A 17764-nucleotide genomic window follows, 5' to 3' on the forward strand; every position below is an offset into this window, starting at 1 on the left:
AGGCCAGTTCACCACCACCAGGAGGAGTTATAGAACCTGAATATTCCAAAACCCCCAAATTCCTGTGCTCACCCTACAATGCACCTTTTATTGAATGAGTGAGAAATTGCTGATTCTTCAAAAAGCCCTACATGGAATCAGGTAGAAAGTCTTTAGACCAGTTAATTGCACATTTACCAATTAAGACCATGTTTAAAATCTGAAATTCGTCTGGTGTTTGTTCCACTTTGAGCAGTTAATTGACTAGTTAGTCTAATTATTGTTCATGTTTTACAACTGATTAATCATATAATTCACTTCATTAAAGTGACAGTTGTCTATTAAAAAACTGGGGCCCTGGTTAGAAATATTACAATTATGGTTATAGTGAAGTAGATAATTAGATCGAAAGACTCTGAAAAGACTTTAAGAGTTTTAAACCCCTGTCTTTATCCAAAGTGATCAACAGTATTACAAGCTATCATGCAAAAAGAGTATGACTTACAAAATAGTTCAGGTTGGTAGCTGCGTCAGCATGCATAGGCTGCAAAGGAACAAGTAATAGGTTTATTCCATGCTGAAAAGAGAAGGACGAAAACACAACATTTTGGCTGTGGTCTTTTCTTTCTTCTCTTTTCAGCATGGAGTAAACCTATTACTTGTGACTTACAAAATGGTTGCAACTAAAAAAATAATCAGAAAATAGCACATATTGAAGGAGTTCCAAGAACAAACTACAAAACAATATCACATTTCTAGCTCTATGTTCTGGTAACAAAATGCAGTTATTACTAATTTAAACTAAGCGAGTGGCAAAAGCTTTCTTTTTTCCAGTGCAAGATTAGTTGTTTTCATTGAAGAACATAGACAGAAGACAGAAGTCAGTTCTATGCCTCTCACATACTTTGGTAGTAAATTTGCTTAAGCAGCCAATTAATAGAGGCTCATGTATTTGGGCAGACTGCCCATAGAACTGTAAAAGTACCAGTAATGCCTGCTGCCTGTAAGGCTGTTTCTTTTTGGGCTTACAGAACAAAAAGCAAGTCTTCTGGCTCTTGGTCGTAGGCAAGGTTGCCAACTGGCCCCAGATCAACCAGTCACTTTCAGACTGGGCATATTATACCCCTCGCCTCTAAATGAAAACACAAACAAAAATTGTTTGCTAAATGAAATATGTTGCTTAATTATCACTACACAATATTAAAAAATAAATATATTATTAGGCAAAAAAGACATCTTGATTATTTTCTATCTGCGCTATTTCTGATGATATCTGACAAATACTCATATTGCTAATTTCATATAAAGCAAAAATGTTTAAACCTGGAATTCATGTGAGTTTTCCGGTATTTTTATGGACCTTTTATTAAATAAAACTACTATTAATGTATCGGTCTGGTAATTCAATTTTGAAAGACATTAAATATATAGAGCTGCAAAATGTCCACGCACTTTGTTAAACACACTGATAGTTGTTCGGTTGTGTATTTCTATTACAATATTACTGTTTTTTCTAGCGGACAAATATTGTAATCTGTTGTAGGAATTCTGAGAGTAAGTTCTCATTTAATGACGACCTGCAGGTTATTTACTAGAGAAGTTAATGAAAGACATGGGGGACAACCGTTATGTGCCACCTGGGATTTCGACCTACAATTCCCAGTGCAGAGCCCTAACCACAACTCCCATGGTGCTGCACGAAATTATTTTCTAGCCTGTTCTTTTAGTTACTGAGGTATTGTTTCCCAACATTCATTGACTTTCCCTGAAACTTTGGGATTTTCCTCAAATAACTTCCCAATTAATGTGTAGGACTGACCTTGCTCGAATGCCGTTGATTATGCACGTCTGAGGAAGACGTCAGTGCTAATAACCCTGCAATGCAGTGAATAATGCGTGACAACCCGAAAAGAACTTGTCATGTTTCAACCTGGAAATATCAAAAAACACATGAAAAAGTTTAGAGAATTTTAAAAAATCTACATTAGGCACATTTTGATTTTAAAAAAGCACTTTTATTAAAATGCATGCTCTAGAAATGTACTGAAACGTCGTTATTAAACACCACCGTGCTTTTATTTTATTTTTCGATAATGTTTGCCAAGCGTGAATATGAATTCACAATAGTTTTTAAATAAATACATTAATTTATTAAATTAAATGTGACTATCATGTACCCCAAATATTTAAGGCACGTTTCGACCATTTTCCAGGTGGTGTAACGCAGGACACCCATTTAGGCGGTGGGCACTGGTAGCACCCCTGCCCTGTGCTAAGTGAACTACAAAAGTGTGTCACTGGGTTAAAATGACTGAAGAGCGGGGCTGGAGGAGGAGCCGCGTAGTGAGACAACTGGGTCACATGATAACGCTTCTCTGTACAGTACATTCAGTACTTGAGCATTCAGAGAAGGCAGGGTGGATAGGGCTGCTGTCACCTGTCTCCCAAGTTTATATTCTGTTTTGCCTTCATTTGGAATGAGACAGAGGCGCAGCAGACATGGTGTAAGAGCTATTGGTCGGCAGTACTGGAGATAAGCAGCAACAAAGCCAGAACACGTACTGTAGCTAACGATTTATCGAAGGAAAATTTTCACAAAATGTATTTCTAAAAAAAGCTCATTAAAACAAAATCATTCTAGCTGTAAGACTACGGTTCGGAAGAGTTGGTAAGAAGATACAATTTGGGGCTAGCTCTAAGCTGACTAGCTCTAAACAGGTAAAAATAGAAGATAGGTGTTATTTTTGTAACTTAAAGACTATCGATATTTCTAATTAACAAACGGCTGCCGGTGCAAGCGACTTCACGTTTGGTCAACTTGGATCCTTCTTCAGCTGGGGAGGCTCTTTAAAGTCGGAAGACATGGAATCAACAAAAGCTGGTAAGGTTTCAGATAAAACATCCTGTCGTGTTTTTTTTTTTACTTGTGAATTTAATCTGAAAATACGTGAAGACTTGGTCTGTTTATTTTGCCAGGGAAGCCATCCAGTGACAGGAAGAAAGAATGAATGAATGTAAAGAAATCTAGTCACTTCTGGTTGAAAGGTATTCAGCGAAACTAAAGAAAGAAAAACTGTGTCGTTTCGGTGGTACATAAGGTGTGTGCGCTTTTGCTAACACGGAGAAGTGTTTTTAGTCTAATCGTTTAAATCTCTAAGAAATATGGGTTAGGAGTGCCAGGGGGTTGTTGTTACTGTGGCAGTTGGCTTCAGCAGCAGTGCAGTTGTCTTACTCACATGGCCCGGTGAGCCTAGCCATGTGCAACTCTGTTTACGCTCCGCCGTGCGTCTTCCCTGATTGGGCGAGGGAACGGCTGACGCAGCGGTTGTATAATTCTGCACGGTTGCGGGTGCGGGGAGCAGCTGCGGATACACGTGAGCCGGCGCGCTCGAGAGTGTTTTGGTGACCTAGTTTTCCGGCGCCTTCCCGGAGAAAACATGGCATGGACACGTGGGGGCGGATCCGGGAATGGGAGACTCCAGTACGGTTTCTAGGGGGAAAAAAAAAGTGACTGAACGGATGAATACAAGCTACATTATTGAAACAACAACAAAAAAAAAACCTCGTCGTTTTATGTAACGCTTAGTTTGGACCCGTTGGTTTGCTAATAGACGAACTGATGGTGTGTTGTTGCGGTATTTGCATCCTCCTAAAAGGATACACGCTATCTTAACTTCTTATTTTGGAAAGGTGAAGCGAGGTTTTGGAATTATGATTCTGGACAAAATTACAGAATTGTTCGAATACTGCTGTCGTTCAGCACTTCTGAACAAGGCGTTATTTAATTTGGCTATTTTCAACCATTCTGAGGCAAAAACACATTACATTCCGAAATCACCGACTTGCGTTAACGACTATTTTAATATCAGCACACTCATCTTTGTAAAAAAAAAAGTCTGATTATTTTGTATAATACACGGTGTGTAATTATTTCAGAAGTGCCTGGGCACTTTCAGTGGTTATCTCCTAAAATTTATGCTGGCTAGAATGATGTCTCACCCAGTCCAGTCTTGCCCCCTGGTGCTAACTTGAGTGTTAATTTTCCATTTGCCTGAATTGGCAAGATGTTTTTCACCCTTTAGATTTTGTCTATAACAATAAATAAAATAAATTCGTTGCCTGAATTGGTTGTGTAAATATTGTGGGCAACTGTTCAACCAGAAGCTGTTTGAGCTAAAAGGTGAAATTTGAATCTGCAGAGTTGCAACATTCAGCTCCCTATATGTCTGAATTATGACGACTAAGTGATTTTTAGTTTTTATTACCCTATGCTTTCTGTGCTCTTACACACTTTATATTCTTATACTTTGCATTTTCTGAAGCTGTTAAAGTTCAGGGCTGGACTTCAGCATATGTACGATTAAGCCAGCCTTCGTCTCTTACACCCGTTTTAAACCAAGATTATGTAACAGTATTATTCAACCGTGTTCAACAAGGAGTGAGAGAAACCAGGTCACCCAATAGAATAGATTAAAACCCTCAGCAAGTCTGTATGGTCTAATTAACCTTCCTCATGTACAGTATGGTGACATTTCTTAAGTGTGAGCAGTCTGGTAGATTTCTTGGGGATTTTTTTATAGTGTAGAAGTGAAAAGCCCACAAAAGATTAGAGTGATTGTTTGTTGCTGTCTGTACTGATAACTGAATCTCTCCTTTTGACTCATTTCCTCCATACCTGTTTTAGTTGAGCAATCTCGATGCAGCAGTGTAGGGTGTTCTAAAGAAACCTACTCATACAAAACATATTTGTTTATCTGTCAAAGAACACAGTAAAAGAAGAAACCATTCGGTTAGTATAGCGTACCCATTTGTGACCCCCATTTACAAATTTGATTCTGCCTGAAAAGAAGACACTAAAAAAAGTGAAGGTTAGTGAAGTTGTAAATGATTATAAGCATTCAAAACAGGAATGTTATTACTTGTTGTGATACTTAGGAGCAGAGCACAGAAAGAACAATAATTAAGATACCCTTATATTTGTATGTTTATTTACCCTTAATAGACGCCTATTACCTATTTCAAACCACATGAGTGTATTTCACAGGAATTTCGTTACAGGAAGATAATCAGATCAAGTCTAAACACGCTATTGAATGTATAAGTCTAGTAGCTTTTATGAAGTTTATAAGAGTTGTTTAAAGTTGTAAAAATATTGACTTCACCTTATTGCGCTCTGGGTAATTACCTAGACTAGACTCTGTTAATTTACCAGTAGAACGATTAACTATACATTCAGATAAATTAAGTGTAGTACCATGACCTAACCTACTTTTTATGTTACGAAGAATTTGTTCACTTGCAGTGCAAGTGAATTGAAGTGAAAACTAGTTTCTCCAACATAAGTCTTAGTTTCTATTCTTTCATAAAGCCACAGTAGAATGACTTTGATTCTTTTGTTTTTTTTAATTCTGAAACTTGATTCCGTACATCTGTTTTCAGCAATGGAGTATGCAAATGAACTGGTTTCCCTTTCATTGTTATATTTAAGCAGAGAATACAAGGGCTTCAAACAAGAGAGACCATTTAGCCCGTCACACTTGCTTGATTGGTTGTTACAGATAAATCCCCAAATCTCATCAGATGTCTTCTTGAGGACTGCCAGCCTCAGTGAGCAGTTTGTTCCACCACAACTGTGTAAAATGCCTTTTCATGTTTTCACTTCTAACTGCCGATTCTTGTGATCCTTTGTCTTTGTTGTTGAGCTCCAGTGTAGATCTGTGGGTTTCCTTGATGTTTGGGAATTTCGAAAGCTTGAATCAAATCGTTCAACAGTCTTTCTTGGTCATGTCTGAAGAGATTAAATTCCTTTTGCCCATGTGATGTAAAATAAGGAATCTAATCTGGTTTCTGTTCTTAAACCCTTTCAAGGGCAGCGATACTTTAATGTAATCCAATATGTGTTTTTGCAAATGTTTCATATAGTTTTAACGTTACCTCCTTCTTTTTATTTTTTTATATGTCCTAGTATTTTGACACATTCTTGTATTGTCTGAATAAAGGTTTTGATGAATTAACTAAATTCTTTGTCAATTCTTCATGTTTATCACTGCCCATTTTGATGTGCAGATCTGCTTCCTGTATGTAGTAGTTTGTATGCGTCAGAATTGAAATTTATTTGCCATATGTCTGTGTGTTTGTGGGTGATGACCAAGTCCTTTCATATTTGTTTTGTAGCTGTTGGTCTATTGGATATGTGTGTGTGGTCTGCTTTATGATTGAACATAAACAAACGGTTAAACTTTAACAGCTTTATGAATCGTGTCCAAGGTTGAGTTTGTTGGTGTGTAAATCAAGAGGAGCAGCAGGCCCCAAATAGATCCTTGTGGTACACCGCTAGCTACCTGGATCCAACTGGACGTTTCACCCCTTATCATTGTTTGACATGTAACCTTCAAGTGGAATCTTACCACACCAAGACATTTCCACATTTCTGAAAAATCTCAGTATATCTTGTACTCATTCCCCCCTTCAGTGAATATACTGCTTTAACAACAGTGGTGACGTGATATTGGGAATGAAGCAGTAATTGCCGCAAACTGTCACAGCCTCCTGTAAATGTGGTAAAACTCAGTTATCATCCGATTTTCATAATATGCAAATGCAAGTATGTTTCGGGCATATTTTTAGATGGAGTTTTCAACCTACTCTTAGAATTCCCGTTTTCCTGTTATGCAGGTGACCAGTAACCAGTTAGACCTAAACACGGTCTGAGAAAAAGAATGCGGCTGGTCTTTCATTATCACAATATGTTAAAGCTATGCCGACATAGGAAGTGGGACTCTGGTTGCCGCTGAGCTCTGAAGTTGTCTTTTTTCTCCCGTGGCTCTGTCCTTTCTTCCAGGAGGTGTGATAGCATACATCAGCTCCTCCAGCTCGGCCTCCAGCCCGGAGTCCTGCCACAGCGACAGCTCCAACGGCAGCTACCAGTCCTCCTCCCCCCCTCTCCCAGCGTCCCCGGGCCAGAGGGGTGACCTGTTGGCTGACAGCTGTGTGAGCAGCGGAGTCCAGGGCCACAGCCGTCACCACTCCGCCACCAAGCCGGGCCGTTCGTCCTCCGCTGCCAAGTGTGGAATTACAAGTTAGTACAGTTCCAACAGTAAAGAGGTCACTAGTGCAGGACTGAATCAGAGCACTCGCAAACAGGAGTGCTTTTCTGATGCGCTGTAGCGTGGGGTTCGCAAGCCTCCACAATAAGGTATGTTTCGTAAGGTTCAGTGTTGCGTTTTCCCCGTAATGGAGTGTGATAATGGGAAACTCAGTTTTGGCTCTGATTTTAGTTGAGCTACACTGACTTTGCAGACCTTTAGTTAAAGATAGTAGTGCTTATTTGTGTATTTCTTAAAGGATGTGGTTATAGAAAGGAAGGGGTAAATAAAACGTTATTTCCAACAGGAGAATGATAAATACGTAATGAAAGTATATCTTTCTTACCTTTATTATATATTGTACATCCATTCATTCATCCAAATTGAGGGCACCAGTGTCTAAGGTGATGTCTGTGTGGAGCTCTGAGGGAAAGACATCATCAGCAAAGGGCAGGAGTGGGCAGTAGCATGTACTCCGGGATCACGCTGTCCAAGCATTAGTTCAAAGCAAAACAAGCAGGCAGCTGTAGATCTGGATTGCAAATGTCATCCTGGGCCGTGAGCAGCTAGTTACGTTAAAATGGGTCTGCCGAGATCTCTACAGAGCATAATACTATAGTCGAGCTGCGGTACAGCAACCACTCATCACACCTGGCAAAGTACAGACTCAAGAACAGCGGAGAAATGTGTTATAGTCAGTTGAATCATCCTTCACCATGTTCTTGACAAACAGACAAGTGCACATGTGGCCCCCAAGAAACTCCACAGCCCTGAGGGTCTTTGTTCCAGCAGTGAAGGGTTCTGGTGGTTCCGTAACGTTGTGCATTTGTTGTGGTTGAACAAGTCAGTTGATTAAGTTTTAACACCCACATATCCTTTGTGTGTTCTTATTTTTGCAGAGATAAATGGCATGGTTCTTCTCTGTAAGGTGTGTGGAGATGTTGCATCGGGGTTCCACTACGGTGTTCATGCCTGTGAGGGATGTAAGGTGAGCATAAGTTCCAGTGTAAATAGTGCCTGTTGGGATGTTTCAGATCCTAGTAATACAAATTAAAAGCAACCCATATAGTAGAATATACATTTATAGAAAATAAACTCCCCATTGTATACTGACACAAAGGAAACAAAACTTCTCATGAGATTGTGCTTCCAGTGTTGTCTTATTATTGACTGAAGAAGCTAATGCAAAGAATGGATCTGCAGTATTAAGAGTTAAGCCTGCTTCTGTAACATATTAAAGCAGATTGTTTGGAGTACTACTTTAAAATTGCAGCCTTCGAACAGTCTAATGGTCCTTTTGCCTTTGTGTGTGTGAATACATTTGATTTGCTAGCAGACTCTTATTTAAGCAGCCCTGAAAGTTTTCCATAAAAACGCCTTTCACATTGGATCAGTATTGGAAGCAATTTTAACTCTATATTATTAATAAAAATTGCTTTCAAAAAGAAGCTCATTATTTCTAGAGTCTCACAAGGGGCGTAGAGTTGGATTGCAAGCAATTGTTCCCTGAGGTGGAGGTTCTGTGTTATAAATTGGTTTATGCAGTTTTGTTTAATGCTTTTCAGTAAATATTCCTTTTTAATAGGATTTTACATTCTTTAAAAGTTAAGAATTTTGTCATTTTTTTCAGTGGAATAGAAGAGATACTTTAAATTGATAAACTAGGTTATGGCCACCTGAACTTAACTGTAGATCTGAGATCAATATCCTTAGGGAATGACAAGTTTCTGTAAAAATAGTTCACATTTCTATTTTAGACTTATATTCCATTTTGTGGCCTAAATATGAATAGTTATACATTAGGTGGCAGAACTAATTCTAAGATGAATGTAAATGCTAATTCTGTGCTTTGCAGCAAACTTCAAAATGTGTTTTCTTATGCACTAAAAGTTACGTAGAGAACTATACAGACTAGTCAAAAAGAACTGAAGAAATCCGCGTCTTAGATATCTCAGAAATCCACTGATGTTGTCAAGTGGCTACATTAACTATTGACCTAAAGCAACAGACCTAACAGCTGTTTATGTGGAAGTGTGCATAATGACAGCCAGGAATAAGACCTACAGTGTAATGCTTGTATTTGTTTTGTAAATTGCGCTCCTGAAGAGTGACATTTCAAATTCCTTTTTTTTTGTAGGGTTTTTTCAGACGGAGCATCCAACAAAATATCCAGTATAAGAAGTGCCTTAAGAATGAAAACTGTCCAATAATGCGAATAAACAGGAACCGATGCCAGCAATGCCGATTTAAAAAGTGTTTATTAGTTGGAATGTCCAGAGATGGTGAGAATGCTTTTTTGCCTACTGCCTGCAACCCTAGTTGAAAAAATGAGTTGGTAGCCATTGTGTGGCTTGATTTTTCTATTTGTTAAATTTGCTTTTGGGCAGCCAAGCGAAATAGTTTGTGATATTGTATGGTAGTGATGGTGCAAACAGGAACGTTTTCTCTTTCCTCCCTCGTCATGACATTTCCATGAAATTAGAATAGACTTAGCATCAGCGTTTCACTGTAATCGTGAATAAGACACATGATGATGATAGCTTAAACTATACAGTCATTGCTGATTGCTTCCTTTTTGTCTTTTTTTACTTCCAGCTGTTCGATTTGGCCGCATCCCAAAGAGGGAAAAGCAGCGCATGCTGCTGGAGATGCAGAGCGCCATGAACAGCATTATGAACAGCAGTCAGCTCCATGGACAGGCGCTGGCCAATGAGGCTGTTCCCGAACATGCACGGGATTCTCTCTCCTCGTTGCCCCCCTCATCCGCCCCCTCTGTCCTCGAGGAGCCCCAACCAGACCCGGAACCCGTCCAGCCCAGCCTGGATGAGATGGAGACGGCTCCGACGCCCTCGTCCTCTAGTTCTGACAGTGGCGAGGAAGAGGTCATCGGGAGTGTCACCAGGGCCCACAAGGAGACCTTCATGTATAACCAGGAGCAGCCGAGTCCATGTGGTGAAGATCTGCCTTCTCTGAATGGGGGAGAGAGGGTAAGTGATAGCACAGAGGAGAAGCAAGGAAGCTGGTACAACAGGAACGCCCACAGCAGCTTTGGTGGCTACCACCATTTGGCCAGCAGGAACCCACATATAAACAACGGACTTCCTAGAAAGGATTCATTGGCTTACTGTCCCGTCAGGCAAGTTAATGGACTCGCCAGTGGCTGCTGCCCAGGCTATACAAACAGTTTTTCCCTTAAAAGCCAGGAAGACCATGATCAAACAGCCAGCAGGAGTTTCAGTGGACCTGTGTGGAGTGGGGGAAACAGGATGTACTTGGTAAGTGAAATAATTTTCATGGCAATAGGCATGGTGTGCCTTTGAAAACTGCACCATCTGTATTACTTGCAAGGTCCACAGAAATATATATGTGTACTGTGAAGAATATTCTTTTCTTAGTACTGTACACATCTTCGGCAAATCGGAATGAGGTCAAAACCTGTGAGTTGGGAGAATTTGAGTACAATTTGTGCTGCATTTTTTAAATGTAAAGACTGTTACACTCCCTGTTGACGTCTTTTCACTTCAGATGTCAGAGCTATCAGCTGTGTTTTCTCTTTTATCTTTAGCATTTCTGCACGTTAGAGTGAAAAGACAAAAATAACAGTCTGTGCTGACACTAGTATTTTATATCAACCACCCTCCCTTTGACATCAGGCAACATTTAATGATCATCATTAAGTTTTATTTCTGCTAGTCTGTATTTTTGTAGGTAATGTGTGTTATAATTTCTTATTGTACCGGCTTACATTTCATATTTGTGAATATTCTTGTGCTTCTGTAGGTCTGTCCAATGAGTATGTCTCCCTATGTTGACCCACGCAAGTCAGGCCATGATATTTGGGAGGAATTTTCCATGAGCTTCACCCCAGCTGTGCGAGAGGTGGTGGAGTTCGCCAAACGCATCCCCGGATTCCGAGATCTCTGTCAGCATGACCAAGTCAGCCTGCTGAAGGCTGGCACTTTTGAGGTGTGTGATTTTAAGTACCAACTCACCAAAGCATTAGGGTTCAGAGCTCAGCTTTACGTGGATCAAGCATGGATCTTTGAGTCCTTCTCTAGTTGTTATTCAAACAGATTTTATATTTTTAAGTTTATTCATTGTGGATTATTATTCTTCAGCCTTCTGTTGAAACTATGGTTAAAATGCAGAATTACACATCAGTGAGCAATTTTGTCTCATTTGGTTTATTCACTCATGCCACCAGTTGTGCTTTAAACATATTACATTCAGGAAGTAGGGATACAGACAGGGATGTGTAGAGGAAGGGGTACTTACTACATGTAAGACATTTGAATTAAATAGCAGAAATGTGAGAGCCAAAGGCAACAACAATGCCACACAGAGATATGTTGTCCACCTCTTAAAAACATCAATTCACCATTTGTTAAGTTTGAGTGGAATTTGAAGCCTTTTTATTTATTACATCGTTGTCATTTTGTCTGAAAAATATTTCTGAAATTTTAATTTAGAAGTTTTCAAATACATTGTAGAGTATGATTTTCACCGGGCACTTTTTGAGCATCTCTTATAAATTATTAATCATCCTGAGAAATCTGTGAAATTAACTTATTAAAGTTACATTTCTTGTTTGGATGAATTCTGCTTTAAAGTCTGAGCCTTGAAACCCTCATGCATGCATTCAGCCTCATTTTGTGGTTTTGTTTTATCGAATGGGCATTTTTGTCCCTTATTTGCCAGCATTGGATAGTTTAACATCTACAGAGCTAAATCTGAGTTAAATGAATTGAAGAGAAAATTCTAGAACAAAATATGAGGGGAAAATGGGTATTTTCTCAGACAGATCTACTTTTTCTGTGTTTGAAAATTGGTCTGATTGAGTGTGAGCATTATAGAATGCTTTTTCTTCTTCCCCTGATCTTATGCTCTGTTAACCTGAACAGGTTTTAATGGTACGTTTTGCATCCTTGTTCGATGCTAAAGACCGTACAGTCACTTACCTAAGTGGGAAAAAGTACAGCGTGGATGCACTGCGTTCCATGGGGGCAGGAGACTTGCTGAACTCAATGTTTGAGTTCAGTGAGAAACTGCTTGCTCTGCAGCTCAGTGAGGAGGAAATGAGCCTGTTCACTGCAGTCGTTCTGGTTTCTGCTGGTAAGTAAAGGCCGTTTCTGTTCGTGCCTGGCAGTTTGGTCCTACAGTTTACAAAAAAAGACGTATCATGTATGCCTTGGCATGTGAGAAAATGTTTAATGTTGTACGACTTTTTCTGGTTATTTCAAATACCATAAGATAAAGTACAGTTGGCCCATGTGTTAATTTGTAGGTGCCACCATTCTAAGTTCTAATTTAGGAAATAATGATTTTTTTTCTAAAATAAAATTAATAAGATATAATTGTGGTATCGAACACATGCTCGTAATTAAACACATAAGCGATTCATTTATAATTGCCTAGTTATTTTATAAAACCATTAAAAATACCTAGCAGTGGTCTTGAGGTGTTTTTTGCACGGTTTTATTAAACAATGTCTTTAAGATTAGCTTGTTTTTTTATGAATGTTGTGACTGCAAATATGAAGAATCTGAGTAATGGGATTGAATAGTCTTGCAGGAGTGCTTCCTACTCCTGGTTCTGGGAAACTTCTCTTTTCTGGCTTTTGTTCCAACATAGCTTTTAATTGAACACTTCTTTTAAAACGTTTCTTAATTGTAGCTGATTTCTACATTTACGTTTTAAATAAAATCTACATTTAAGTTAAATAATTTCTATTATAGATGTTTTCCACTTAAATGAGCAAACAGATCTGTGTAACATGGTTTAAAAATAGTTGTTCTACCATAGCTTTCCAAACAACTCCTAATTGGTAATCCATTAAAGATGTAAACAAACAGGTGGGAAGACACGTGTCTCATATTACTCATATTATAAGCATTTTTAGGGATGTATGTTCAGTGAATAAAATGACCATCTGGTCATTTAAAAACTAACTCTACTTGGGAGGGGATCTGTCACAGGTAACATCTGACACAGGGGTCACGTTAAATTCTGACCCCATCCTTCTGATGTGAGAGTTTAATTAACTTGGAAAAAAAGGGAAACATTCAGGGTTTGATAAGTTTAATTAATAAAGAGCTTCACTGGGATGAAAACCAGTGCATGTTGTGACCTGCCAATACGAAATGTTGCAATTGCTTACAAAATCATCTTTGTCTTTCCATGTCACACAACTTTTAAAAAAACAAATGAAAGAGTAGATTTTAATTAATAGAAGACATTGCTCTTACAACCGTGTTTTATTTCTCTGCAGATCGTTCAGGGATCGAGAATGTGAACTCGGTGGAAGCACTGCAGGAAACTCTTATCAGGGCACTCAGAACCTTAATCATGAAAAACCACCCGAACGAGGCCTCTATCTTTACCAAACTTCTTTTGAAGCTACCTGATTTGCGCTCCTTGAACAACATGCACTCAGAGGAACTGCTAGCCTTCAAAGTTCATCCATAGACCATACAGTTCTGTCTCTGGACCCTTCTACTACATTCAAATTCAATTATTTTGTTGTATATTTTATTATGTAGAATGTTACTATTTATGTGCATACTTAACATTTTCCTTCACAATTTCTTTGTGGAAAAAGTGTGTTAAGAGGCAAGACTGAATATCTCTGTACTGTATGGCTTATCTGCCTATTGCAGAAACTCAGAAACACGCACAAAAGTCTATGCGTGTGTGCTGTTTGCAAGGACAAAACTCTTAAGAAGCACCTTTTTTGTTGAAAGAAAAGCTGTATACAATATGAGTGCAATATGTGACCATTTTTGTCTTTTTTTTGTTGTCTTTGTTTAGTTACAGAGAGAGGTATATTATTATCGAATTGTGTTGCACACCACCATAGTTAATGTGTCCAGGCATGATGAGGTTGATATACAGTAGATGTTCAAAAGACAGATTGTGCCTAATGAAACCTCGCATAATGCCTGGCCAGTAATGGCGCTTAGTAATGTTTTACCCCTCAAAAAATTAAATAATAGAATGTGGTATTTGCTGCTAATGCATGGCTATCCTGTTTGATCAGATCTTGTGAATGTTTTCTGCCTGTTCTCCATAGAAAGCTGATCTGCCAGCAATTTAAAGTAGTTGGATTTTATCCCACAACGGGAAGATACATGACATTTCTCTTTTATTTCAGTTGGTAGTAATGGTGCAATTGTGTATTGTATTGTTATTATTGATAGTGTTTTTGGGAAGCTACGACGTTCTTTAAATAGGAAAGAGATCTCACAATCCTAAAACCTTGATCAGCAGTATTGAATTCTACCACATGCATAGAGCAACCCTATATTTGTAGTCTTCACTGACTGCCTAAAATAATTGTGTAACGATTGTGGTCTCTTTCTGCAATTATGAAGTTACAGATGGCTAGTATTCAAATAAAGAAGTTTATTTTTATTGTTATATGTATATAAAAAACACAAGCCGGGAGTTAGACGATGCTGGATGTGGGAGAGCAGGTTGGGAGTGGGAAGAATCTGTTTTTGAAAGTCACGTTTGAGCATTTGTGGGAGTGTGGTAGTGCCACCATCTCACCACTACAGAGTGGTGCTACATCCGATTTCAGTAGCTTAAAGCATCTGTTGACTCTTCTTCGTCTTTATCAGCAGCAAAAACGTCTTTCACACATCAGCCTAGAGGCGGATTTACAGAAAACGACTTGAAAGTAACACTGGTGAGAGTATAAGTTAGGCAAAAAATGTGGATGCCAGCACTTTAAGGATGATTGCAATAAGTTGTATAACAAAAAATATCGAAATTAAGCACTGTACAGCAGAAAAATTTAAGTAGGTCATTATTGAAGGGTCTAAGCTATTGTGAAATTATTCTAGTAAATCTTTAGAACAAAACTCCAATATTTGTACTTATAAAAAGCTATTTAGGAGGATGTGCAGAGAGGTCATGAAGAACAAGTTGAGTAACTTCCTCAGTTTGTTTTGCAGGATCTCTGTTTTGCACTTCCAGAGCTGCTGTTTTTCCCTTCCTGTAATTGCAGGTTAATGATTAATCTGATGTATTGACTGGAACAAAAACACGTGAAGATTGTTTAGGGAATTGTATTTCTAAACTCCATCTCTTTGCTCCCTTAAGTTTGTGTGCCCGTGTTGACATACGTTTTATTGTCATCTCTCCCCTCACCTCACTCAAGTTGTGATCTTATGAACCCGCCTCTATGCTGTATGTATACATGTAACCAGCACATCCCAAAACATTTGTCTTGGTTGTACGTCATTACTATTTTCCTCTGTGAAAAGTAAACTAAACATTATACAGTATATAGATATAATATATATCCATATAAATAAAGATATATGCAGAACCTTGTATAGAAGCAGAATGTCATTTTCTTCACTTTTCTCAATTTATAATCAATGCTTGCAATCAGATTTTATGAAAATTATTCAATTCATATGGAATTCTTTACTTTTTTTACAGAAAAGGTTTGGCTGCTATCTACAGTATGTGTTGCACTGTCAGAACTACACTCTAAGTAATAAAGGCTCTTTAATTTGTATTCTACGACTGGGTGTCTGGATACATTGCTTAATCAAATGCATTAATGTTACAATATAGTACAAAGATGTGGTAGCCAAAACACTTCTTTTAAGGTGTTTGTATTCAGGGAAAACATTTTCATTTCGTTTTCTTATTTTTTCAGGTTTTTATTTGATCATTTTTATAGGGAAGTAGATTCAAATATCATCTTTTAATTGTGTGCTATTCTTTAACTCTTTAAAGAATAGAGTTGTTCTATTCTTTAAAAACTTTTTTGTGAGTTATTCTTACCTCACAATGAAATATTATTTTCAAAACATATTATTTAATTTTGTATAAAACATTGTACACTTTTTTCCATATAATCTGCACAAAAATGCTTATTGAACTGGATCATGGGACAGGTTTTTAAGTTTATTAAGACCTGATGTTCAGAATATAATTTCTTTATAATTTGACAGTCATGCAGGTTCAAATCTGTTTTTTGTAAAATTTGTTGAAATGTTCACCCATACAGAATAAGGATGACAGTGTGCCAAGCATGGCAAAGGTCTGATACATTCTTTATGAGTCATCTTTCTTGTCCAGCTTTAATGTAACAGATTTCTGACTTGATCTTTCCTTGTACCACAGCACAAGGAGGTAAACTGCTCTAGGCCCCATTCACAAACTTGAAACTGAAGAAAACTGTATTCTGTGGATTTTGTAGAATCTCATTCACATAATTCACTTTCAATCTGTAAATATTTATCTGTTCTAGAACATTTAAAAAAATGTATTATCGGAAAAATAGATGTTAAATTTATGACTGTAAAGGTGCTGTTGATGGAATCCATAGAACTCCACACATAACCATTTCCTATAAAGTAAGGTTCCTGATATTTTGAAGAATTATTTTAACAGTAGCTATAGTGATTGCAAGTTCTGTTTACTGTTTTGGTTAATATAAAAATAGATTCTTAAGAAAGCTAATTGGAGAGCAGGGTGTGTTTTTCTGTTATTTTAGATCGGATTTCTCTTACAGACATTTAGAACAGGGAAATAACTCAGCATTCAGCATGTGCTCTTGTTAGTACCTCTTTACCCCACTTTGAATGAACTGCTTCATTAAAAATTATTAATAATCTGTTAACACAATGTTCAATTATGGTTAAATGTGCTCATATTATTTTATTTTGTAAGATAAGATAAGAATTTGGGCATACGGAAAGACATTAATGTCTTCATTGTTAAACTCTGAAGTGTTAAGTTGTACTGATGTGGGTTTCAAAACCAGAGATAAAGTTGTCTAGGCCTTTCCCATCTGAAGTGAGAAAAGAAAATCATTTCTGTAACATCAGAATAAAGTTTTCATAACTTGGAAACAGACAAACAAGATCTGTATGTATCTTCCATAGGCTTTTTGCAAACCAAGGACTTTGTGAATAGGTATTTTGTCTTATGTGTTCTAATGGTGAAGGTAATTGATAATAGTTTGCTGTACATTTACAGAATGAACGTTGTAGTGCTTTCAGTTGTGAGCATGTTCAATTAAATTTGCATGCTCGGTAGTTTATTGTGACTAAACAAATTACTAAAATAAGCCATCATAGTTTTTTGCAGAGAATAGGTAAGCTTGAATATCTAGTTATATGAATGAGGTATTACATGTGAATATTTTGCCTTAGTGCTGTTGCCTAAAAATACCCTAATACTTTTCTCTTGCTAACCAGCATAGGGACTAAGTTTTGCAGTATTAGTGTACAGTACATCCTTGAAAGCCTTCCCTATGCACATGTAGAAAACCATATTTTAGAAAAAAAGTATACACAACATAACACATTCAGGAGACTTTGAGTCAAATGCAACAATAACAAGCTTGTTTGTATCCGGATATAATTAGCTGTCATCTGTGTAAAAAATGATTTCTCGTATACTGTATTAATAAGAACAGGATTTTCATCTGTACTGTATGCAAATGTAAGTGTATTTTCCATGTTTATTAAAATATTTACAATATTAAAAGACAAAATGATATACTATGTAGAACATCTCAAATTGTAACAGGACTCATTCAATCTTTTAACCCCGTGGTTCTCAAACTATGGGTCGCGTACCGGTACGCGGAGCGCCCCCAGGTGGTACGCCAGATGACCCTGGAAATTTGTTGTGTGCACTGAAATATCAGGACGGGTTTTCATATTTACTATTTT

The 17764-nt window shown here is 37.7% G+C and overlaps 1 protein-coding gene across 1 annotated transcript; it reads left to right on the top strand.

Annotated features, from left to right (window-relative positions):
- Positions 1-2357: 2357 nt before the first annotated feature.
- On the top strand, positions 2358-17593 carry nr1d2b (nuclear receptor subfamily 1, group D, member 2b). Its single transcript, XM_006635767.3, has 8 exons — positions 2358-2860; positions 6821-7057; positions 7964-8052; positions 9202-9346; positions 9660-10339; positions 10845-11030; positions 11966-12176; positions 13333-17593. Exons 1-8 carry the CDS (start codon positions 2842-2844, stop codon positions 13527-13529), a joined length of 1764 nt encoding a protein of 587 aa, XP_006635830.2. The 5' UTR covers positions 2358-2841; the 3' UTR covers positions 13530-17593.
- The last annotated feature ends 171 nt before the right edge of the window (positions 17594-17764 follow it).

Source organism: Lepisosteus oculatus, chromosome 10 (genome assembly GCF_040954835.1).
Source record: "Lepisosteus oculatus isolate fLepOcu1 chromosome 10, fLepOcu1.hap2, whole genome shotgun sequence".
Classification (NCBI taxonomy): Eukaryota; Metazoa; Chordata; class Actinopteri; order Semionotiformes; family Lepisosteidae; genus Lepisosteus; species Lepisosteus oculatus.